General features: G+C 43.2%; 1 protein-coding gene across 1 annotated transcript in view; it reads left to right on the forward strand.

Annotated features, from left to right (window-relative positions):
- The first annotated feature begins 1,421 nt into the window (after positions 1-1,421).
- ankfn1b (ankyrin repeat and fibronectin type III domain containing 1b) overlaps positions 1,422-24,371 on the forward strand; it is a 111,463-nt gene continuing 88,513 nt past the window's right edge. Inside the window, exons 1-3 of the mRNA XM_087175366.1 lie at positions 1,422-1,867; positions 8,600-8,781; positions 12,798-13,036. Of these exons, the coding sequence (XP_087031492.1) occupies positions 1,749-1,867; positions 8,600-8,781; positions 12,798-13,036 (540 nt within the window). The 5' untranslated portion in view covers positions 1,422-1,748. The remainder of the gene's footprint in view (positions 1,868-8,599; positions 8,782-12,797; positions 13,037-24,371) is intronic.

Here is a 24,371-nt window from a genome sequence, read left to right on the forward strand (position 1 = left end):
ATTCCTACACAAGCAGCAGTGTCCCAGATCACTCCTAAAACAACAGTGATACTTCCATCAAAGCTGTATTCTACTGTCAGTAAATGTACAAACATGGTAACAGTGAAGGTGAACACTGTGGTGGGGGGGTTTCCTCTTGAAGTGCAAGTCCTGGCTGATGTAGAAAACCTGTTGCAGCTGTGAGTGAATACAGTCTATGCTTATATTTCACTCTTGAGCTTTGAAGTGCACTTTCTCAAGTCAGCATCATGTACATCGTGTTAGACCGTTTAGAAGCTCGTCTCTGGCTGTTTGAATAGAAGAATGAGTAAAGACGGAGAGGCAGGAAAAGAGGATGAGAAATGTAGGGAGGCGAGGCTTGTGGAAGGAGTTGGATGAAAGGGGAAGAGAAGCAGGCAGCTCAAGAGGATGGAGAGAAAAGAGGAGGATGCAAAGGAGAGATTTTGACAAAAATTGACGAGACTGAGATGAGATTTTCTTTTTTTAAAGCAGTGAGACAGTGAATAGACAGAGGAATGCTTGTATGTATGGTGTCTGGATATATGGGAGGGAGACACACACACACACACACACACACACACACACACACACACTCTTACTCACTAATGAGCTCTAACCCTCCCTCTATACCTCCTTCCCCTCCTTCCTCATGTGCTCCCCTCCTGTCCTTCCCCCCGTTACCCTGCTGCTGCCTCCGATCTCCCATCATCCTTTTCATTTCGAGTGGAGTTCCTTCAGATAAATGCTTGAGGCCACCGGTCGGTCGTTGCACCCGAACCGCTCCGCTTGTTTTTCATTATTGACGAAATTAGAATTAAAGAGAGAGAGCCTTCCTTTTACACAGACAAACAAGCAGCAGAAAGTTATTATCCTGGAGCACTTTAGGTTTAATCTGATTGTGTGTGTGTGTGTGTGTGTGTGTGTGTGTGTGTGTGTGTGTGTGTGTGTGTGTGTGTGTGTGGGTGTGGGTGTGGGTGTGGGAGAGACAGAGAGAGACGGGAGGAAGGAAAAGAGACGGAGAGCGAGACAGAGCCCATCATTGCCACCTGCTCTCCAGCTTTGATCGAATGCGGAGTGTGTGCTCACCAAGAGTCAAATGGTTGTGTGAAAGAATTCATGCATGAGAAAGAGAGAGAGAGAGTGCGAGCGAGTGAGCAACACAGACAATATGCGCTAAAAAAACAGAGGGAGAAAGAGGGGGGTGGGCTTCGGTACAAGCATCATAGCAGCTCATTTTCTCCCACCAGCTCTGCTCTGACCAACACTGAGCCACCACCTCCCTCCCTCTCGCTCTCATTTTCCCTCTCCCTCTCTCCCTCTCTCTCTCTCTGTCTCTCCTCCTTCTTGTTTGCTCTCCACTGGGGGGGCACTGCTCCTGCTGTGTGCATTGGGAGGCAGTTACAAACGTTACTATTTTGAGAGAGTCAGTGTATGCACTCTGCGCGCTGTAGCAAAAGATCGAACGAGGGGGAGAGAGGCAGAGAAAGGCAGAGCGGGGTCTGGCTCGTTCTTCTGCACATTAAGTGGTGTGCACAACAGGATGAGGGAGCATCAGGAGGCTCGGACCTGCAGTTGACGCCGAGCTGTGACACTGAATCCAGGTAGAAGCAGAGGAAGGGCAGACAGTAAGTCAGGAGGTCGCGTGTCAAGGAGCTTTTGCAGAGCAGATCCAGAGGCATCTTTTTACGGATCGAAGGAAAGGAAGGCAAAAGGAAAGAGGGAGGTGGAGGTGAACAGAGACAGGAAAGATGGCGAGTTTTGGGAAACTCACAGACTACTTTAATCGGCGTAAGTCTCGAGAGGAGCTGCGTGTGGGCAGGAGCTCCAGGCGCAGTGGCAGTTACTGCTGCACCGTGGCAGAGGCCAGGTAACTTGTGTTTATGTCTGTCTCTGTGTCTCTGTGCACAGGTATGCCAGGATATATGGGTATATGGCGTTTGTCTCTACGGCTGTAAACATGTGTAACGTCCCTGTGTCTTTCTCTTTGTACAGCAAATTGTTGTTGTTTACGTGCTGTATCTTGAGAAGGTTATGTTATCATTCATCATTGTTTCACCACACTGTGTCTCAAGTGTTTTTTTATCAGAATTTAATGATTTAAATATATTTGATGTGAGTATAATCGAAGAACACAGTATGTCAGTCTGAATTAGAATTCAGGCTGAAATAAGTTAAAATTGTTTAAAAAAGTCAATCTGTCATCGTTTTATCTGCGCATACAGGTGTTTGTATACGTGTGTGTGCTCATGTAAGCATGTGTGTGAATGCATGTGTGAGCAAGCGTTTGTGTTACATAAGTCTGGAGGTGTGGTGGATGTGTGCTGTCAGGCATGGTGCTGGCTACTGTGGATCCTTCCCTCTGAGCACGGAGGCTTTTTCTATGGATAGGAATTGAGAGGATAAAGTCGATATGCTGCTTATAGAGGAGAAGGAGAGACAGAAAGGGGGGTGGGGGGTGTGAGATTTTCAGAGTCGACCTGCTGCTCACACTGGTGCTCACACTGCCTCACATGTTCACACTGGGAACTTCCCAGTGACAATGACAACTTCATACTGTTGATTATCGAGTGGCTCCAGCAGGGAATGTGGTGGTTTTCTTGCCTTGTTCAAGCGCAAATTAGAAAAATAGGTATCAAAGAGGGAGGGTGTTAATTCAGAATCACTGCTGACAGGACATTAAAGATGTGTAATTGTGATTTCGATATTTTATCTAAACATGAAGGAGTAACAATACCTAACACTTGTCGCTAAGATGGGTTTTGAAATTCCACTTCCACTGCCACACTGTTTATACACAGTTAATTTGGTGTCACACAGAAGCTGTTCACACTCTGCAAACTTAATTTGTGTGGCGTGGTTAAGTTCTAACAACCTCTCGTGTTTTATCACAGCGCTGCAATTAGCGTCCTCAGTTCAGAAAGAGATCACAATTAGCTTTTCTTGCTCCTTAAATTCGGGCCCCCCAGGAACAACTCTGGAGGGGAGTTGAGATTCTTGTTTCTCTTTTTGCTCTTCAGTTACGAGCAGCAGCGTGTGCTAAACCTTCAAAAATCCTAATCCTAATGAGAATCCCATAACTGCATGTGAAATGTGTTGAAATGTAGAACCTGGATGAAAAATCAAATGCTAGTGTAGAAAAAAAAAACAAAAAACGCACTACCACTACTCTGAAATAATGTCCATCAAATCTCATATCATTCACTCACAGCACAAGTGTTAACGTGGGTGGACATCTGGTACAGAAAAAGCTCTCAGATTCCCTGGCATTACAAATCCAACGTCTCTCTCTCATCCCCACAGTCTTTGTCTCTGTCTCTCCCACTCACTGTCTCTCTTTCTCACCAGCCACCCCCTTCCTACGCCCTTCCATCTCCTACCGTCGTCTCTCAGACTTTCAGTCTTTCTTGCTTGGTCTCTTTTATCGTTCTCTTTCCCTCTCTGTTGCTCTTTTTCTGTCATGCCTGTTCTCTCTGTGCTCTGACATCCACCACCGAAGAGCCACGGGGCCCTGGGGGCTATCAGAGTTGCGGCAGGTCTGTTTGTAGATGTTGGACCAGCGCAGCTGAGCTCTGTCTCCTTCATCCCTCATTGAATAGCAGCAGTCATTGGTTTAGTAATTTATGTTTTATTGAGATGCTTTTATGTGTTATATATAAAGAAAGAGAGTGACTACAGTAGGAATTGTTTCCAGTCATGGTAAATTAATGCAAAGCCTCCAAATTTCCACCTCTGCCAGATTTCACTGACATATTCGTAACCTTTTCATAAAACTTTGAGCCTTTATCCATCTCCTCAGTTATCTTTCTTACAATAAAACCACACAAATCTACCTAAAATGCAACTGTAATGTTAGAACTTGGAATCAAAATTATTTTTTTGTGTTAACTATTTTTCCATAACTTTGCTTTCTTCCGTTTTGCTGCGAAGGAAACACCATTCTATATGGGAATTTTTCCCTTTGTTTCCACTGATCGGACATTCAAATTCATGGTTGCGTGCTAACTGTGCCCTCTCTGGGATACTAATGAATAGTGACAAGTCGGGATCGGTCCAGAATGAATGGCAAGAGATGGTGAATCAGTCTGTAATGAAGAAGTTAATGTCCATCTTTCTGTAATGTGGAGAGATAAGTCTGCAAATCCACAATGGCTGCCCTTTGCTCCTGCTCGTCATTTAAGCTGTTCAGAGCAGTTTCATTCAATTTATTCAGTCTAGTGACTCCTCGACCGGTGTCTACTGAATCGCTGAAAGATAAAGACAGAGGTTAATCTGACCATATCCTTCTGCTCCGTAGGGTCAGTCGTGATTCCCACAACCTCCTGAGCATTGTCCCAGTCTTCTCTCCTGAGCACTGAGAAAAAGAAGCTAGGATACAGGTTTTTTAATATCCAGGAATCCCTTAGTCAAGAAGATGATGTCTCAAAGCCAGTGGGCACAGCGAAGGGGAAAAGATAATATCAGAGGAGACGTTAAATGGAGGGAAATGCAAGGAAGTGGAAAAAAGACAAAAGAAATGAAGAGAGAGGAAAAGAGGAATGGCGTTACAACACCTCACCCCCAAAACACACATCCCCATTCAAAACACTATGAGAACACATTGATACTGAGACGAAGACTTTTAATGAATGGCTCAGCAGCAAGCAGTAAGTTTGGCTGATGAATAAGTAACCATGAGCTATTTAACTGGCTTCAGAAGAACTGAATTCATTAGTTCAGTCCATTAATAAATGGAACATTCATTAATGCTGATGTACCAGCAGGAGAATGTCCAAGACTGAATTTAGACAAAGACAAAAACAAAAGATATATAGAACTCATTAGTCTGAATTGTTTCAGTCTGTGTTAAATCTTAAAATGTTTTAATCAAAGAACTTAAATCTTCTGTCTCTTCTACCAGTGGTAGTTTCATAAAAACTCCAGTGTGTGTGTGTGTGTGTGTGTGTGTGTGTGTGTGTGTGTGTGTGTGTGTGTGTGTGTGTGTGTGTGTGAAGTTGATTCAGCACCATGGATAGTTCTCACTGCGCTAACAGTGCCATTCACCATCACACTGCATTCATCAAGCTACTGGAAACACATTCCCATTCAGTCAGGCCTTAAGCTTGAATCCAGGTTGATGATGGAAACTCACCGTGCATGACTCTCCCCATCTGTTCAGAAATAAGTTTCAGGTTTGGGAAAACACTTCACATGCTGCATAGCTGAGAGGAGTCAGAGGGTTGCATGTGCTACTTTTCAGCATTAAAATAGGTCACTAGAACAAATTGCTGTACATCTGTTGTACTAAAACTTGTTCTTGTGGGAGTGGGAGCAAAGTGGGTTTCAGCCCGGGGCGAGAAAGAGAGTCGTCTGAGCTGTCTTCATTGTCAATCAAGCACTGAGAGAAATGGTGGGAAGAGCACTCGAAAGCATGTGCAGAACCTGGCTTCCTGGCTATCTCTAATACGACTCTGTTCTTTTGTAACGTGCATTTTCACGCAGAGTTTCACACAACATCACCATCACACCATCATCCTATCATTCTTTTCCCTATCTGTCCTCTTCATACTCTGAATTCCCCCATTGTCTGTCATTCTTATTTAAAAAAATAAAAATAATATTCATTTCCTGTCATATTTTATTTTCTGACACTTAGCACTGTGGAGTACACATACACTAACAAAGAAAATGAGTTGTTTCCTGTGACTGCAGCAAGAGATAATAAATTTGGCAACAGAAAATGTGTTGTTCACTTGATGCTTACAAGTCAGGGCAAGACATTGTTTTTGTGAAACTGCAGATTGCTGCTGGGAAGGAAATATAAACATCTCCTCTCCTCTCCTCTCCTCTCCTCTCCTCTCCTCTCCTCTCCTCTCATTTATGTAGACAGAGTCGCTTAGCAACAGGTTTGTAGGGCGAGTGAGGCCCAAATAGTGAGAGTGGCCTGGGCTGCCTGTTCAGTCCAGTGTGTTATCATCATGATGTGCTGGTGGGAGGTCAAGCACTGTGTTTGTGCATGTGTGTCTGTGTGAGCTTGTATGTGTGCACTTGTGTTTACCGGTGGTCCCCGAGTTATTTGATCTCATGCCAACTGTAAGGAGTGTGTGTGTATGCTTGTGTGTGTGTGTGTGTGTGTGTGTTTGTGTGTGCTTCAGGCAAATGCTTTTTCCTGCAAGTCAGTACAGATTGCTGAGGAGTGAGTGTCCTGCCTGTTTCTATTACCATCAAAGTGTGTGTGTGTGAGAGAGTATGCACCATGCCTGCATATATATAGTCACTATCAGCTCTTCCTCTGATATTCACCAACACAAAAGCATTATTCATCATCGGGCCATCCCGGGTCCTCTCCATGTCTCCGCTCTGAATCTCATGCAGGGATTGTCTGATCCCAGGTCAAATATACACAACTCCAACACCCACCACCTCTATCAGGGGAGTAGTTTAGTAGCTGACAGCGGGCACATGTCAGTACTTCACTTCTCAAACCTGCGGATGTGCTGACTTTGAACCTGCTGTCGGTTTACCTTATAGCTCCCCAGTGATAAATAGCCCCGAGCCTGCAAAAACATCCTGAGCCAGGCATCCAGTGGAGTTGAAAGAGAACTGAAGTATCTCACTCAAGCACAGGCGCATTTAAGGTTCTACACAAGAGCACTTGTCTGTTAAATGAAATGTTTGAAAAAAAAAAAAAGATGTGAAAAAAACCGGCATAAGCCACTTGAAGGCATCTATTCTCTATGTAATGAATATAGAACTGAATGATGCTGCGGTAACTGATTCCTTCATCAGTTAATTAATGACTAATTATTTGTCATTGAAAAAGATCTAATGAATTTAATTGATTAGATATGATTCCATGCTTAGATCAAAGGCTATATAATTAGCTGGTTTATATCAGCTAATATTGACATTAGATGAAACATTTCTACGCAGTCCTGGTATTCTTTTGCATTTCAGCAAAAATGAGATGTAATGTATCTAAAAGTCAATGTTTCAATTTTTCCCCCGAGAGTTAGATGAGAAGACTGCTGCCACTTTCATATCTGTCTGTTGAATATGAAGTTACAACCAGGAGAAGCTCAGACTGGCTTATCTTAAAGGCTAGAAACGGGAATTCATGTAGGACTTTTTGTGTAACCACATCGTCCCAATGTGCGAGTGACGATTTTGTTCTATTTCTGTTTCAAAGATCATAATAAGACAAATAAATCTCATACTATGATAACACAATCTCATCATAAATCCCCGGCTAAAACCCATCTCACGGAAAATGTCAGGACGCATCGGCCTGGGGGTGAAACCCAGCTCGCATGTCCTCAACTGATTTTAGGCTGGGGATCATGTGTTCTGTAGCCGAACTTGTCATGCAAGAGTCTGGAGGTCAGACGTCTTCCTCTTCTGCCGGGGCCGACTCTGATGTCTGAAATGCTGACCACGTTTCACTGAATTTGATCACATCAAACTGATCAGAGCTGGCATTGGTGGTGGGAGGTGGTAGTGGGGGGTGTGTTGTAGTGACTCAGTATTTTTCCATGTCGGTTCTGTTATACATGAGATGCAAGGATTTTGGGGATGATTTCATGTAATATTAATCACATTTGTTATGTAGTGAAATGTAATATCGGTCGTATAGGAATTGAACAGTCTTTTGTGTCCGCTACTCACCTGGCTGTGAAAGACACTGCAGTGCCAGCACACAGGTGGAAATGGTGAAGAAATGGTGAAAAAAAAACCGGTGACAAAACAAATAGAATCAGGCAGCTGTTTAACATGTACATCACGTCTCATCTTTGTTATTTGCAGATTATACGGCTGTATGCTGTGGATTGTCACCGATTTGCTATTAAGCAGATCTTGTGATTGTGCTCATTGATTGCTCTCCCACTTGAGAGTATGTGGTATCAACTGTCATAAAAGAAAGCAATTTCTATTGGTTGTGTTCCAAATGGCCTTCAGCTTGATTATGCTGAGGAGGAAGTAATTTCGCTATTGATCAGCACAACTGCTCTCTTGATGCTCATTAGCGGTAAGCTGTGTGTGTAAAGTGTGTGGGTCGGTGTTTGGAAAAGTGCTGGTGTTGTGTTCAACAGTGATAGCTTAACTGAGCTGGTATTGTTTCATCGCTAAGTTAATCAGTCACTGCTTTCATCAACACTGAATTCAGTTGTATAAGATAAAATGATGGTCTCGACGTTAGCATGTGAGCGTTACACTAACTGATAAGATGAGGTACTCTTTTTAAACAAAAGGCTTCTGGGAAAAATATAAATGTGTATACAGCATTGTTGTTTAAAGGGACACTCCAACAATTTATACCAGTTTGGGAACTCACAAGGTTAAATATGAGTGTCTAGAATCAAAGCTGCAGATGAGACATACTGTATCTTGACTTATAAAAGTCAAGCTCCAAAAAATTTTAAACATTGGCCATTATGCATCTTTTTGTCTGACTCTATAGAAAGGAAACCATTAACAGGAAAACCTTCATCAAAATTTCTCAGAAGCAACTGAGAGTGAATTAAATCAAGTGTGGAAAGATCGCAGTCGCGTTCGGGCTGCTGATGTGACAATCACTGGAAATTGAACGATCCGTGTTAATCGTCTATTCATGTTATCCAACCAGGTCACTGGAAAGGAAGCTGCAGAGACCCCTCCTGGCTAAGTCCCGCACCCTTCCCAGCATCCCCCAGTCACCGACGGTCTCCAGGGTCCACCACTCTGATCTCATTGGTGGGAGTCCTCCGCGCAGGAAGAACCCGCCCACTGCGACCAGCCACCCAAAGGCCTGCACTCTGCCACCTGCAGGTAAAACTGACCGGCCACAGTGTCTTTTAGTTGTCCGTGCTCGGGGGAATGTGTCTTTATCAAAAGAAGCACCGGGCGACTTTGTAGAAATAGAACATCTGTATGATTCCTTCATCGCCTTTGTTTGTTTATTTATTCATTTGTTCACATGTATAATTTCTGACAAATCAATTATTTGATTTTTTACAAAAGCCTGAGGAAATCCTCCCAAAATCTCTTGATCCTGAAATAGTTGTTTCTGTAAGACTGGTTCAGCTTTAGCAGCAGACTCGCCATCATTCGCCAAACAATCACTTTACAGGATTTCTTAACACTTACAACAGTCCTGTAAGTGGCCAGATAAATATAGGCCTTGCTCTTACCAGCATTGTTTGACTTTACTTGACTTCTGGGAGACAGTCTAATGTTTCACAGACCTCTTGGCCAATAATGTGTCTGCCTCTTGAACTCTATTATTGAGCCAAATGGCTGGCTATCAGGGAGGTGATAAAAGAGCGTAAAGGCCACTAGAGCATCAACTAAAGTCTTCTTAGATAGGTCAAACATGTTCCATTTCCTTTTCCTTTCAAACCACAAATGCTTTGCTCCTTTGATATTTCCTTCACCTGATTGAGAGCACACAGCAGCTAGCTGTCTCAGCAGGAGAGCATGCAAGAAAGATCCATATATCGTTCTCTCTGTCTCTCTTTTCTTTCTCTCTCCCCCCTTTGCTTATAAATCAAACAGTGTTCTCACACCTGAGAGGGAAAACTGTCATGGAGAATCCTGAAGCCTGTAGCCTGCTGACAGAGATAGCTTCCATCTTAGCGACGGATGAGCTGTTTTTTTTTAAGGATGAAAACATTTACAGGTGGCGAAGATTTTATGTGAATGAAATCCCTGCAGGAGGCCTTAGTATAACATTTTGATTTATACAGATCCAAAGGAGCTTTTCTATAAAAACGCCAGGTGCACAGACCTCCAAAACGCAAGGCATGAAGAGAGAGAGGACTTAATGAATAAAATTAAATTGGATTAATAAAGGAACACAAATTAAATTACTAATAGAAACAAAACAAATTGAACAAGTAATTTGTCATCCTGCGTCAGAGCAGGACTCGCTGCAGGTTAGACATCTTTACACCCATCTCCTCATTCACATGCACTGACAGTCACACACAGCCAGCGGTGGTGTATCACTCCTGATTGATGTTGTTCAACTCGACTTGATCAAAGTTCCTCACCACCACCAGGTGGATGAGAATTGGCACATTGTTGGGATCAGGGAAAATGCTGTGTTATCATCCTTATTTACGATGTTTAACACAAGAGAGAGAGAGACACACATACACACACACACACACACACACACACACACACACACACACACACACACACACAAACACACACCCTCAGCTCTCTGCTTTCTGTCCTCTGTGGACCTTTTGTGAGAAAAGAAACGTGAAAGTCTACAAAGAGAGAAAACAGACGGCAAACATCAGAGAGAAGGAACTTATTAAAATAAGGAAAGTCTCCCTCTCTCTTGAAGTAAACCAAAGCCCCACTGGATTCACAGAGAGGCAGAAGCAACACAGGAGGTAACAACTTCGAGATCGACTCAAAACAAGCACAACAGTTCACAGTATGGTTAAGACAATACAGTCGAAATCTACATTCAAACACCACTGGACAAGCTTGTGAACTGTGCATTTATACAGTGTCGGAGGTTGGGTAAAACTAAGAGGAGTAAGAAGCTGACACAGCAATACATTCCACTTTTTCTGATCCAACCTCTTTCTTTGACTTCTTACCCTTTTCCCTTGATTGCTCCCTTTCTTTTGGCTGCAGCCCCTCTCCTTTTCGCTGACTCCAGCCTGCTGCCAGTGCCAGCACAGTGTCCTCTATTTAAGTTCCTTACCTTATTGTTGTAGGAGCAGTTGTATGGTGACTGTCACTGCTAACCACTGAGTCACCATACAACGTTGACCTTAAGTAAACTACAAATTATCTTATGAAGTGGCCTAAAAAAACCCTAAACCTTCCAGACATCTTCCATTTCAACACGGGGGGGGGGGGGGGGGGGATGACTTAGCTTAAAGGACACATTTTGAAACAGTTTTTTCTCCTCGGTGCTATGTGCTAAAACTTCAAGGGCAAATTAGAGATTTTTTTTTAATATGATTAATATCAAGCACTTACTAGGATATCTTCCTTGATAGACACTCATCATCAAAACAGCTTACAGTGAATAAAGGGGAAGAAAGGAAACATAGAAAAACAATGAAACCACTCTGTGCAAGAGAGTTTCACTTTCGAAAAGCATTGAGTCAAGCCCAGCCCTCACTGCTCTAATCCACTCTATCTTTACTGTTACTACGTCTAATGATCCGGAACTTAACAAGGTTGTCTTTGATTGGTTTGTATTGCCAAAGTGCTTCCATGTTACGTCCTGACTTAACCTATGTGAGTCTGCCTTTCTGTCTCTGTGTCTGTCTCTGCCTGTTTTCCATTGCCCTGCTGCTGCTCTGTTGCAAATATCAAATTGAGAGAGACTTCAGTCTCACGTGGGCCCTTGTTGCCTAGTAACCACTGTCATCGACCATGATGCTGGCTCTCTCTCTCTCTCTCTCTCTCTCTCTCTCTCTCTCTCTCTCTTGTCTTTATCTCTCCAGTAGTGCTTAGACAACTTTAAAAAAAGAAAAAAAAAATTCAAGTTGTTTAATAACCCAGCTATGCTTCATTCACAGATTTAAGATACATCCCATATTAGTGCACCCCAGAGCTCGCATTGGGAGTTGCTCCCCAGTCATTATGTTGCAGTGTTATTTGGCTGAGCTTTTGAGGCCAGATGCATTTTGGCTGCTGCTCAGACAGTGGAACTGATACTGTAATATTACACAAGCTCACACCAAAGCAGTTACTGCCAAAAGACCTGCTGTCGAAAGCTTTTAATAAGGGATGTCATTGCAAGGCAATTCCCATTGAAGATTAATATAAACTTAGTAACTTCAGACTCGATGGGTGAGCCTCTAAAATGTTGTTTGCTGGCTTGAGACCTTTTCTGAAACTAAGAGGACAACATACTTTTGTAGTTGATGCTCTGTTTTCACCTCAATCTATGATCCCACTGCAAAAAAACAGACTACTTTTAATGCAAGTGTTAACACTATATCTATCTAAGTCTGAAGTGTTTTAATGTTGTTAATACTTTGTTTATATCATTAAAGTTTCATAAGGCATCTGTTTTTCCCTCTGAGCCTAATTTGACACCATCAAAACTGTCCATATATAAATGGTGTATATATCATTTTATGCGTTTTGAATTATATATGAGTTACGGTCTAAAACAGTTCTGATTGAGCTTTTAACTCTGCCCTTTTCACTCTGACAACATCCCTATCCTTTAATGGACAGAGTTGTGGTATCTTACCCAGCATGCATCAGATTGTGTAAGTAACTGAAAGACGAGTGAGTGTTTTATGAGTGCTGTTAGTCAGGCGTCGGACGCTGACAGGACGCCTGACAAACATCGAATGCAGAGTGATGGAAGCCGGCTGTGATTAGTGCAGCGGAGCTACGTTCTGACAGCACACATCCATCTCTGTTGTGTGACCGTGAAAGCTCAGCCCTCATGTCAGAGCTGAAGAAAAATGTCACTGTCGCTGTAAATTTGCTCCTTCCTCTTCATTTTACACGGGCCATTGTTTCTATCCAGCGAATGGAATCATAATCAAGCAGTTAAAAAGACAGGCTGAGAATAATGTTTGGGTGTAAAATATTTCACCTTTAAAAGGAAGCTTAATTACAATCAGGAAATATTTTATGGAGGCAATCAGTGAATGACAGTCCACAAGTTGTGGAGTGATTTTGCAATAATTGCTTTGTAGAAACAAATATTTATCATCTGTCCAGTCTGTCTCACCCTCATATATCTCCTGTCTCTAACTCTTATCTTTCCTTTTTCTGTGTTCGCTGTTTTTCCTTCCTGAGTGCATCCTATCCAATCATTTGTCCTTTTGTTTCCTCTGATATTCAAGGGGAACTGTGGCGATTGGAGGATGACATGGAGGGTGAAGATGAGCCCGATCATGGTGGGTGCACCGAGGCCCGCCCGCGCTCCCAGTCCCCCTTTTCCCACTTCCGGGCGCGAGCTGCCTACCTCCGCAAGAGTGTCTCCGCAGATGACCACCTGGACATGGGCTTGGACTACAGTTCGGGAAGTGCAGTTGAGATCAAACCGACCCGTGGCAGTAAGGGCAAGCTGAAGAGAAAGTTTGTAAGTTGGAGCCTTCATTTCCTGGTTCTTGATTAAGTATGAGTTTGTCTAAAAGTTCAGTTTGGTTTAACTCAACCATGTGCGGCTGAATCCTGCATCATTACGCACAGGTTCACACGTACTGTTATTTTCTTCATCCGTGTTTTCTCACATCCCAGAGCCAAAGGAGTGAATCCATTCTGACACATACACACATGCATACACATGCGCATAGAGACGCATTACCACACAGTTGCACCGTGTCACTCTTGGCCTTGGCTTTGACAGATGTGATGGGATGAAGTTGATCCCTCGGTCCAGTCCATGTGGCCACTAAAACAGTATAACTTCTGTATGTCTCTTCTGTCTCACAATCTCTCACACCTTCCTTAAGATAAAAAAAAAAAAACAGTGCAGGATTTAGTGGCATCTAGTGGTGAGGTTGCAGATTGTAACCAAGTGAATACCCCTCCCCTCACGTCTCCCTCTACATGAGTGTAGGCGAACCTCTGGTGGCCCTCAGGTGCGTAAACAGTCGAAAGTCCCTCTCCGGAGACTGTGTTTGGTTTGTCTGTTCTGGGCTACTGTAGAAACATGGTGGTGCAACATGGAGGGCTTGGTGGAAGAGGACCCACTCACTATGTAGATATGAAGGGCTCATTCGAGATAATACTCGAGACTCAAGATAATACCTTATGATTATTCATTTCTGCCAATAGATCCCCGTAAATCCTGCACACTGGTCCTTTAAAGATGGTTTGCATTGGCCTTCATCTGCCCCACTTGCAGCTCATCACCTATTATCTCATATTATGATATCACCATATGAAACTCACTTCTCATCCTGAGCTAGTATCCTTAAAGGAATAGTTTTTGTTTTTTGTATTTATAGCTTGGGAGACACAAAAATGAACAGCAGCAAACCTTTTTACCTCAGCACAGCGCAGAACAAGGTTACAGTTTGATTTTTCTCTCACTCCTCTTTAATCTGAGGCAGGCAGTGACACATGGAAAATGTTGAAACATGACAAACATTGGGAAGCAAAGCGTGGTTGATGAAGGGGAGGGGTACCGCTGGAAATCTGAGTGGAGCATGTACAAACTGGTAATTACACTTCAGAATATGGATGCAGCAAATCAAATGATCAAAGTCTTTGTTTATTCTACATATTTTACTGTAATTTACTGTGTCTAGTACATTAGCTTACAAACACATCTCAGTGTAGTATGTTAATGTTAGTCCAGTTACAGTCAGAATTTATTTGTTTATTTTTGTTTATTTGGCCAGATTAGTGAAGCTGAGCCGCTTGTAAAATCAATTAGGTATAGGCTACGTGTGTGTGCATGTATGTGTGCATGTATGTGTGTGTGTGTGTGTGTGTGTGTGTATATATATATATATGAAAGAGGAACAAGAGAGAGCACAAGAAAGAGATTTGTGCTACTGTACATGAAATTAATATCATTAAAATCACCGAAACAAAGGGCATAATTACACAGGACTGCTCTCTCTCTTCAGTTATAAAGTTCCACTAATTGAAATACCACCAATCGAGGTGTCAACTCGAGCTGCTGGTTATTTTCCATCTTCAGAAACTATTGGGCCTTGACCCTGTTCTCCATGTCCTATTTGTGACTGTTAGTTTCGATTGAAATCGACCTTTTAATCCTCATTTATTTGGATATTTTGTTATAATTTCACTCGGGTTAGAGTCGGTTTCGTTGGATGTTTCGGGGGCAGTGATGACAGACAGGAGCAGCAGGCTTGACGAATTTCCATAAAACATTTAAAACCTTGATACTGCCCCTCTGTCACTGGATCAGGTAACTGGAAACCTCATTACCAGCCTGAGCTTTGTAATTGACTCTCCAGTGTCACAGGTGGAACAGGACACTGGCACACTGTAGGAAGGGACAGGTTGAGGTGTGTTAAGTTTCTTTTCTATAGTATACTGCTGGATGGAGATGGATGATGCCTAAGATGTGTCCAGAGAGAAAATATGACAGTGATGACTTTTCTGACTGCTAAGCACAGTTATTCATGACATCTAATCTTCAGGCACAAGGTGATGAGAAAAAATTTATGGACTTCAAACGAGGAATTAAGAGCTTTTTATTTATCCTCATGCCGTCCCTGATGCATCTTGTGGGCCCATGATCCAGACCTCGCTGTCAGACCCGCAGGGAAAGAAGTTCATCATATAAACTTTTATCACACAGTTTCAGCATCTTGTGAAATGGGGACAGCACTGGATCTGATGACCTGCCGCGTGTGTTTTGGGGTGAGATCTCACACAGTCTTTGTCTCGCTATAGCACACAGTATTAGAGGCCGCATTAGAAATGCATTATTCCTTTGCATCCGACGGTTCACGCTCTTACACAGTCTAATACATTTGGTGGATGCTTTTGTTCAACCTTTTTGTGCAGCTCCACAGGGAGTGTAACTCTGCCAGGCAAATGGAAAACGGACAGAAATAAAAACATATTACCACACCATGAGAGGGACAGGTTATATAAGGCAGTGGTGTTAAGTCTGAACACTATTTCTCCCCTTAACAACACCCCACATCTCTTTCTTTCTGTTTATCTCCACCTGCAAGAGACAAGTGTCATTTTTCTAAACTAAGGAGAAAGTCAAAGGATGTTGTCTTTTGCCGAAAGGCGTGTTTTTAAAAAAAAAAAAAAAAAAAATTGTATGTCTTCCTGATAATTAATTTATTCCCGCCAGTGTTTTCTCCATCTCTCTGTCTGCCTCAGTCAGTCTGTTTCCGTTTTCTTCAGTCTGTGCAAAAAAAAAAAAAGCCAAGCAGCAGTGTTGGCATGTTGGTTATGGATTCAAGGTGAATACGTTTAGAGCGGCTCATTGTTGCTCATCACTTACACACTCTACGGAAAACACCACTTGCTTCGCAAACACAAACGGCGGCTGTGTTGTAGCACTGAGGCGTCGAGGCGTTTTACTTCAGAGGCTGACGGTGACGCAGCAGAGCAACAACGCCTCAGTACGACGGGGCGATGATGCAGCAGCACATACTGAGTTACACTGAAGAATTTATATCTTACAAAGATATAAATGGAGGTGGATTAGTCAGTTCATTACGCAATAAAAAATGTCCTCCCAAGTTAAAATTTAATGATTCGCTGAGAGCGTGTAATATTGGAAAGGGGGAGCAACTGTGCCCTAGTTTGATGTATTTACGTATGAGTGAGAGACTACAGTATAATCTTGGTAAAGACAGGGCAAACGGAACGATATAGAGTGTAGGTCATTGTGCGTGTAGTAAAGTAAAAGGAGGAAGAGGAAGGGGCGGGGGTGAGAATGTAACCTCGTGTTTGTGAGGCTGCCAAACTGTGCATTACGGTGAAAGTTAATTATCTACCGTAACTGTATCATCTCCTCTCCAGCAACTTTCCCTCTCAACTGCCGCACATATCTTCTGTGTTCAAGGTCACGCCTCTCTAGTTCAGCGGCACACGCCACAATAAAGTTGCGTTCCTTTTACGTCTGAGGTTAAAATAGCAATCATTCTCTGAGTGATTCTCACAGGAGAAGCCATTTGTGACTTCGCATTGCGCTTTATTAACCTTCCTGTAATCTGTACCCAGTTGATAGAAACTGTATACTACATTTTCAACTTGCCAGTGCTCGGCAAGAAGCGGTGTGGGCTTCAGTGTCTTGCTCAGCGGCACATCGACAGCAGCTCTCACCTCATCTGCCCAGACGTGACTTTTCAAATCTGCACACCAAAGATGAATAAATAATCTTGCTACAAAGCATTAATAGCAGCTCCAGTTAATGCTGGAAACAGGAGAATAAATAACTTACACTTACACAATGATAATAAATTACACTGTACTTTATGGGCTGGCTGGCGGTTATTTTTGTGCCTACCTGTCACAAAGTCACACATGCATGGATATATGTGTCTTGAGTATCAGTTCTATCTAGCCCGTCTTTCTTGTTGTGACATGGTAATAAATGCAGCCCGCAGAACAGCCCGATAACGTCACTCGCTGCGAAATGAGTCATACGGCAGCACATTGCTGGGTTGACATCTGGACACCGATCTGAAGTCACCTTCATGCTCCTGGAAGCATCTTGAGATGAGGACAAATTATACCTGAAGGCAGTTTTATTTTCCATTGGGGGGGAAAAAAAAGTCTGGACTCTAGCTAGGGACACAGCTTGTCACCTTTGACCTCAGGGAGCCTGTTCAGTGATGATACAGTCGAAGGTAATTGTTTTTGCCAAACTTAATTGAATCTGTTGACATAATGCAGTTTAATCCTATTGGATTTATTTTAAATATCCTTGCAAGTGTGAGTCACCAAGTGAAAACCACATTACCTCTGTAAATATGTGTGTGTGTGTGTGTTATTTCTGTCTGAGTGTAACAGCAGCAAGCGAAGGGGCTGAGCAACCACATAATCAAAGTACAGACCGTATCATTTCTGTTGATTGAGTGGCTGTAACTACATAATGCTTCGTTCGTGCTTGTTTGCAGCACTTCAGTCTGACACACGCTGCTTGCGAGATGACTCACAAACTTTCTCTCTTAAATGAAACAAGGGGAGTCAATATTCCCTCAAATTATTCATAAACAAGGGAATGCAAATAGCTGTTTGTCTCAGTTTCCTGATTCACTGCAAACCCGCAGGAAACGCCACAAGACAAACGTCAAACAGATCAGAGCACATTGACACATACTGATGCACATGCAGGCTTCTTTATACGATACAGGCAGGAGTCTCAGTGGTACCCACTTTGTCCGATGAGGCGAATGATATTCAACCTGTTGCTCTGGTCAAAAGGCTCAGGGTTGTCTGGATTGGTTTAAGAGATATGTCGCTGTTCCCTGTGGTTAAGCTCGGCCTCTGTTTGAAATCATTAATGCTGTCAGGAAACAAGCCTAGTGTGCGCTCACATGTAACCATCGCATGAAAGACATCCGGCATACGTAATACAGACGGTAGATATTGAGGTGGCATGGGCGGTGATGTAATAGAGATCTTAGAAGTGAAGCAGCCCTGTCAGTTCTGATCTTACCACCTGATCTGCACATTTGCCTCTCTGACGCAAACCATTCACCTGAGGAAGGGACTGCGGGGACCTATACAAAGATTTCTTTCAGCAGCACTGAAGCTTCTGTAAAGCAGTTGGTTTAGATTGAGAGAGGGATCTAACCTCCCTGACCATCTGCTCACAAAATACCTTCAATGATTCTTAAATCCAAAAATAAAGAATCTATTGTGCCCTTGTGAAAAAACATCCTCCTTATTTATCTTGGGAATTAGAGAGCAAAAGAGAGGCATCTTTACAGTTTGAAATGGGCTCCGTGCTCGACAGCTAAGTTAAATTGTTATTTCCCATCTGTTTGTACCGGTTTTCCGCTGTAGACTTGAGCTCTTTTTGGAGGCAATGTGTTGTTTTCGCAATGAATCATGGGGCTTTCCATTTGTGTTCATTGCCTAAGTCACCATCTGAAACATCCTCAGATGGCATGCAAACCTCACGGACATCAAAGCGCATCACATTGGATGACTTTCTTTTTTTGAAAATGAAGTCAATTATGTACAATTCAGAGAAAGCTACAGTTAAATTTGTGTGTGTTTTTTTTGTCACATAATGGGCAGAAAGCAGATCAAAACAAAACAACAAAAAAACAGACAGAAAAAAAAAAGCTTCCTCTTTATAGAGTCAAAATTAGTGTCCCATTGGCATGCATTTCCCCACTGTCCACAGACTTAAAGTTCAATATTTACTTTGTTTTAGATCTGGTTTGGTCCACCAACCACCTGCAAAATTGGTTCTCTCTCAACTGCCAGATATTTTCTCTTCACCAGCCAGCCACCCATTTATATTGGTTTCCCTCTATTAGGATTCTGGGCAGGTAGTGTGTAGGCTGCATTAGGTAGCTTGTCAGAGGGGAGTGGATGTGTAGAGTATGAATTAGACCAGGACCGTACTGACTGATACCCTGTGTCAAAAGTGGCTTAGAGCTGGTTAAACTTGTTTATTCTCTGCTGAACTGTCTGTTGTCGCAACCGTTTCAGACTACAGGAAGTTATTTGATTCAATATTAATATCAAAACTAATACATGACGGAGCTTTAACATTTTTGTAGTTAAAACTGGAGAAGAAGAAAATATATACTACCTTTTTAGATGCTTTTAAATTGATAATGTAGCTATCAAGGCACCAAAGGACTGTAGATGCCATGTACTTAAAAACTGTGTGTTCTTGTGTTAGTGCTGTGATGCAGTTGGATAACAGCGGAGGGCCTTAGTGTGCACAGCCACTTAATTCTTTTATTACAGTCATTAAAAGGTGAAGTGGATGTTGGCAGCAACACGCCAGTATAATACCAGCTAAGGGTCCGGTGGTGGGGGGTGTCCTGATGAGCACTATTATGAAAATGTCATTGTTTTTGTACAGTACGGCCTCTCAGACACCAACAAAGTACACACTTCTACTGAAAGGCCAGGGATGGCAGATGTTGAACAAAGCAGCAGCAGTTTGAGAGCTCTACTATTCCCTCTAGCTGCCCAACTTCCAGTGGCCTCAATCGAAACAGGATGCAAGAGTGCAGCCTCAAGGCCTTTGCAGCATTAGCACAGTAATTACTGGGGTAATTAGCCTGATGATGTGGTCCACGTGGAGTGAAGGGAAGGCATGGTGATGGGAACGCCTCCAAGCTGTTTTCTTTCCCGTGATATCATCCTCACTGTCTTTATTAATGTCTTTCCCCCTCTTTTTGTCCTCATTCGTCTGCTCTGTTCACTAACTGTCTGTCCGTCATTATAGCAAACAACCACTGTTTTGGCGTAGAATGTCCCGTGGTCACTCGGCTAATTGCTCCTAATTAGCCTGATGAACTCATCAGACTCCACATTACATGTGCCAAAGTACTTGAGATAAGTTCCACTGGATTAAGTGTCTATATCTGAGCTCATTTGATCACCAAGTGCAGCTTCAACAGCTCTCACTTAGATGGATATTCCCTCTTTGAAAAGCTTTCATTGGTGTTTTACGGGTTTGACAGAGACTACTATACAGCCACCAGTGACTGAGCTGCTACAGCGCAACCAAATTGGTTTCATGTATTAGCTTGTACAACAGGCATTTTGCTCACGTTTAACAGTGCCTGTATCCTTATGTCTAGCATTGTGGAGGGCTGATTTAGTTCACAAATCTAAACTCAGCTGTCCAAGATCAACAGATGAGCTCTACTTAACTGAATACACTCATTTACATTTAGATTACTCTTATCCACTGCAAGTACGAATTTATGCAACACACAAATAAGCTTAACTAAAATCCCAAATAACTGAAAAATATAAAATAATGAAAAATCAACAGCACGGAGGATTGAAAACAGGGTGCTCTATCAGTATTGACACAAAGTAAGAGCCAGACAGAAAACTCTGTTACTTTCTTCCCGTCACGTCTGGTCCTTGTACGATGACTATGCCACATCAGCACCTTTCTATCTGAGCACCTGCCTTTTAAAAATCACCTCTGCATGCTGTTTGTGTGGTGTACATCATCTGTGCACACTCAGACCTGAGAAAAGATGCACCTGTGGGGGTGTACCAACGGTATGCAGTTGCTTTAATGATAATGAATATATTTATACTGGTGTAGCAGCTACTTAGTAGCAATATATGATGCAATCACCCGGGTCTTGATTATACAATATGTACCGCATACAGATGTGTCACCCATTTCATTTCTGTCTTTTAATAACAAACTCCTGGATGGATTCTCTGCTATACTTTATACTTTGCCGCTGCCTGCCTCTGCCTGCTTTGTACATTCTTATACTGGCCACACGGTGGCAGCATAATGCCACACAATAGACCTCCTGCCTTACAACCCCTCACCTCACTCATCTCAAGAGTGTGTGTGTGTGTGTGTGTGTGTGTGTGTGTGTGTGTGGGGCTGAGCTGTTACCTGGGTGGTGCTTGAGGTTTCTCTCTGGTGACTCATTCATCCTGAGATGACTAACACACAGACACCACAGTGGACAGTCATAGCTGCCATCGGAGCCAAGGTTTGGCTGTGGACGGCCTACTAACATTCATTATCTATGGAGACTTTTATTGGAATGCACAGCAGCAAGCGAAAAACAGGAGAGAGAAGCCAGGCCCTTGGCTGCTTTGTAAAAATAAAACAGTGGTGTTTTTGTTTGCTCAGCATTCCTATGCCGAACACCGGTTCGACAATCAGGGCTGTGAACTGGTGGCTCAGCAGGCTGAGACTCATAAAGTACTGAAATCACAGCTTTGAGTCTGGTTCATAAGCTTTTCGTGCATGGGCGCCTCTCTCACGCTCCATCTTCTCCGTCACTCTCTCATGTAATACAGATGCAAGATGGATGAATGCTGCTGTAAAAATGATGAATGTGAATAAACAAACAAAGACAACCACTAAACTGAACAAACTCAACACATCATTTTTCATGAAGTGCGTCAGTCGCTATTTAGGACACCAAAGGCAGCGGTGAAAGTTAGTTGTAGTCCGGATTCAAAGTTAGGTTCAGGGAAGTGCACCACTCTGGCTTGGAAAGCACATTTATGGTCAGGTTGGTTACGGCTGGCTTTTTTGTACACACTCATACGCACTTACTCGAATACCCATACACACAACTCACATCATCACACGTAATTCATCACCATATCCAGACGTCTTCTCCCTCTCTTTGCAGTGTGTGTGTGTTTGTCTGTGTGTGTGTGTGTGTGTGTGTGTGTGTGTGTGTGTGTTTGTTTTTTTTTTTCATCTATCCTTCTGTTCCTATTCCTTTCTCGCCGTGTTTCTCAAAAACTGAAGCTCTGGTTTAATGGATGTGAGTTTGGCGGAGAGGAGAACCACACTCTTGGTTATTTCACGAAAAAAAAAAAAAACGAGAGAAAAATTCTCATTCTCATTCAAATGTGCTCGTTCAGTTTAGACCTCTCTTTGACACACGTGCACGCACACACGCTCGCCCAAAACAGACCAAGAATGGCATGGGAATGTTTTCTGCAGCCACTTCGGTTGCCGATGGTAACCAGTGAAATGGTGTTCATTAACTATGTAGATTCAGAACTGCTCCTCTCCTGATCTGTCTCTCTTTCTAGCCCTCCATCACCCGCTCTCTCTCTCTCTCTCTCTCTCTCGTTCCCTCTCTCCACTCCTCGCATCTGTTCTCCCTGCGCTCCGGTCGAGGGGTTTGGTTTTTTACTGACATGGGAGCTCTTGCAGAGGATTACTGTGGAGTCAGTAGTTCACTAATGATGATGTATAATGATGATGTATAATAATCGCTTCTCCCCTCTTTTCTTTCTCTTACTTCTGCTTTTTGTCTCTCTCCCATCTTCCCACTTCTACTCTCCATGTTGACTGTTTCAAAGAAGAAATCTGACTTCTTAACCGCAGGACATATTTGGGGCAGTGGAATTATACGCTGTACTTACTAGCTTTGAATTCTCTTGTTCTATTTACCCTGGCTTTGCCCTCTTACAGGCTGTACAAGCTTGACCACTTTCCCCTGCAGAGATGCACACTGAACCTTCCACGTATCTGCTTGGCCATACGGTCTTTCCCTGATCCTCATCCTCCGACAGCAGTCCGATTTCCGTGACTGCGGTGTGACTATACTTGAAGCCGCGTGACCTCGGCGTCGGCTCACGGACTCGATGATGTGGACCTCCGTGGACCTTAGGCTTTACCGTCAACGCTGAGTAACCCCAGCTGACTCCACAGTTGCCGTCAGGTGGTGATGACCTGGATGCAGGGACGGAGGCACTCTCTCACCTCACCTCAGCTTACCTCACCGCTTCCTGGTGTTTGATCATTCTCCTGTTAAATCCTTCTTGCAGGGTGTGAGGTGTCGGAGGCTGACTGAGCAGCATGGGAGCTTCCTGTGGTGCTTCTAGAAGCCCTGTTTTCTGCTATAGAAGAGGTTTACAGCTACAAACTCCCAGTAGTTTTCTTAAAACTTAGGTAACAGTTTTCCTCACTATATTATAGTACCACAAACTGTACTCTGTATAGATTTCTTCCGACTCTTGAATGCTTACACTGAGTAAAATATTAAAGACACAGTACACCATGAGTTTATTTTGGATGTATATCCCCCTAATTCAGCTTGACATTGAAGTCTTCTCTACAGTTCTGAGCATGAGTTTGTAGATGTGCTTACTGGACAGTAAAACAAGAGGGATATTTGTTTTGGACAAGAGTGGTGCTTTTCCTCGGTACCTTTCCCGTGCAGAGTGAGAGGAGAAAATTGCATCGTTTGTGTACGACGTGTGCTCTAGCAAGCTATATGGAACACGCAGCCTCTCAGCAGCTGTTCGTCTGTTATGGTGATGGGGCTCTTGGCAAGCCCTTTTCCAAACAGAGGCTCACACACTGGCTATGTGAAGGCATTTCACATGCCTATGAGCCTGCAGACTTAGACCCCCCCCCCCCGGAGCCATTTGAGCACACTCCACCCAACTTTGGAAGCTTTGTTCAGTAAAGCATCAACAGAAGATACCTATTTGAAGTTGCCTGGTCTCCGCCTTGCCTCTTTGATCTGTCGCTACTCTTTGAATATTTCTGCATCTTTCTGAGATCAGTGCTCATCCCTCACACCCTGATCCTTCAGGATACATTATTCCGGGCTACATACTGAGCTGTTCAAGTATTCCCTCATGATCAGGTGTGGTAGTGTATCCTGGATTGGACTTAAGACCACCCCATGCCCATACTATATAAGCAATACAAAGGTGATCTACCCTGTGTTATTGTATGTATAATTCTCCTGCCCCACTCATACTGTATATCCGTTCAGCACAGAGAGAATAGAGGATGGTCAGGCCTGAAGGGCCGTTATTTGTTTTCACAGGAATAGGATTGCAATATGTAACCTTCATACTGTGAGATGTGTCTGTTACTCCTTCTCTCACTCTCTGGCTCTCTTGGAGTCTTTCTCTTTTTCTCTGTTTGATGTTTTTCTTAAAGGTCGCCCCCTTTTCTTGTACATTTGCTTGCATTTTGTCCGACCTACTCATTCCTCTTTCTTCCCTCTTTTCCCCACAAGTTTTATTTGCTTTAGTAGCCACTGTGTTGTTGAAGTAATTCAGCACAACACTGTCAACTCCCTCCAACCCCCCCATCTCTTTTTTGCATGTTCCTTCCCACACAATATATGTTCTTCCCTCCCTAACACCTCTCCTCTCACCTCTGTCAACCCTCCTCACACGCATCATTACGCTCCTTCACCTCTCTGCTCAAGCCCTTCTCTTTGCCATCTGCCCTTCCATCCTCCCTCCCCTCTCACGCTCCAGCCAGTCTCCCACCTCTATCTCCATGTACCCCCCCCCCC

Source organism: Seriola lalandi, unplaced genomic scaffold (genome assembly GCF_002814215.2).
Source record: "Seriola lalandi dorsalis isolate HSWRI2012SDOR001 ecotype SW California unplaced genomic scaffold, Sedor1 jcf7180002054464, whole genome shotgun sequence".
Classification (NCBI taxonomy): Eukaryota; Metazoa; Chordata; class Actinopteri; order Carangiformes; family Carangidae; genus Seriola; species Seriola lalandi.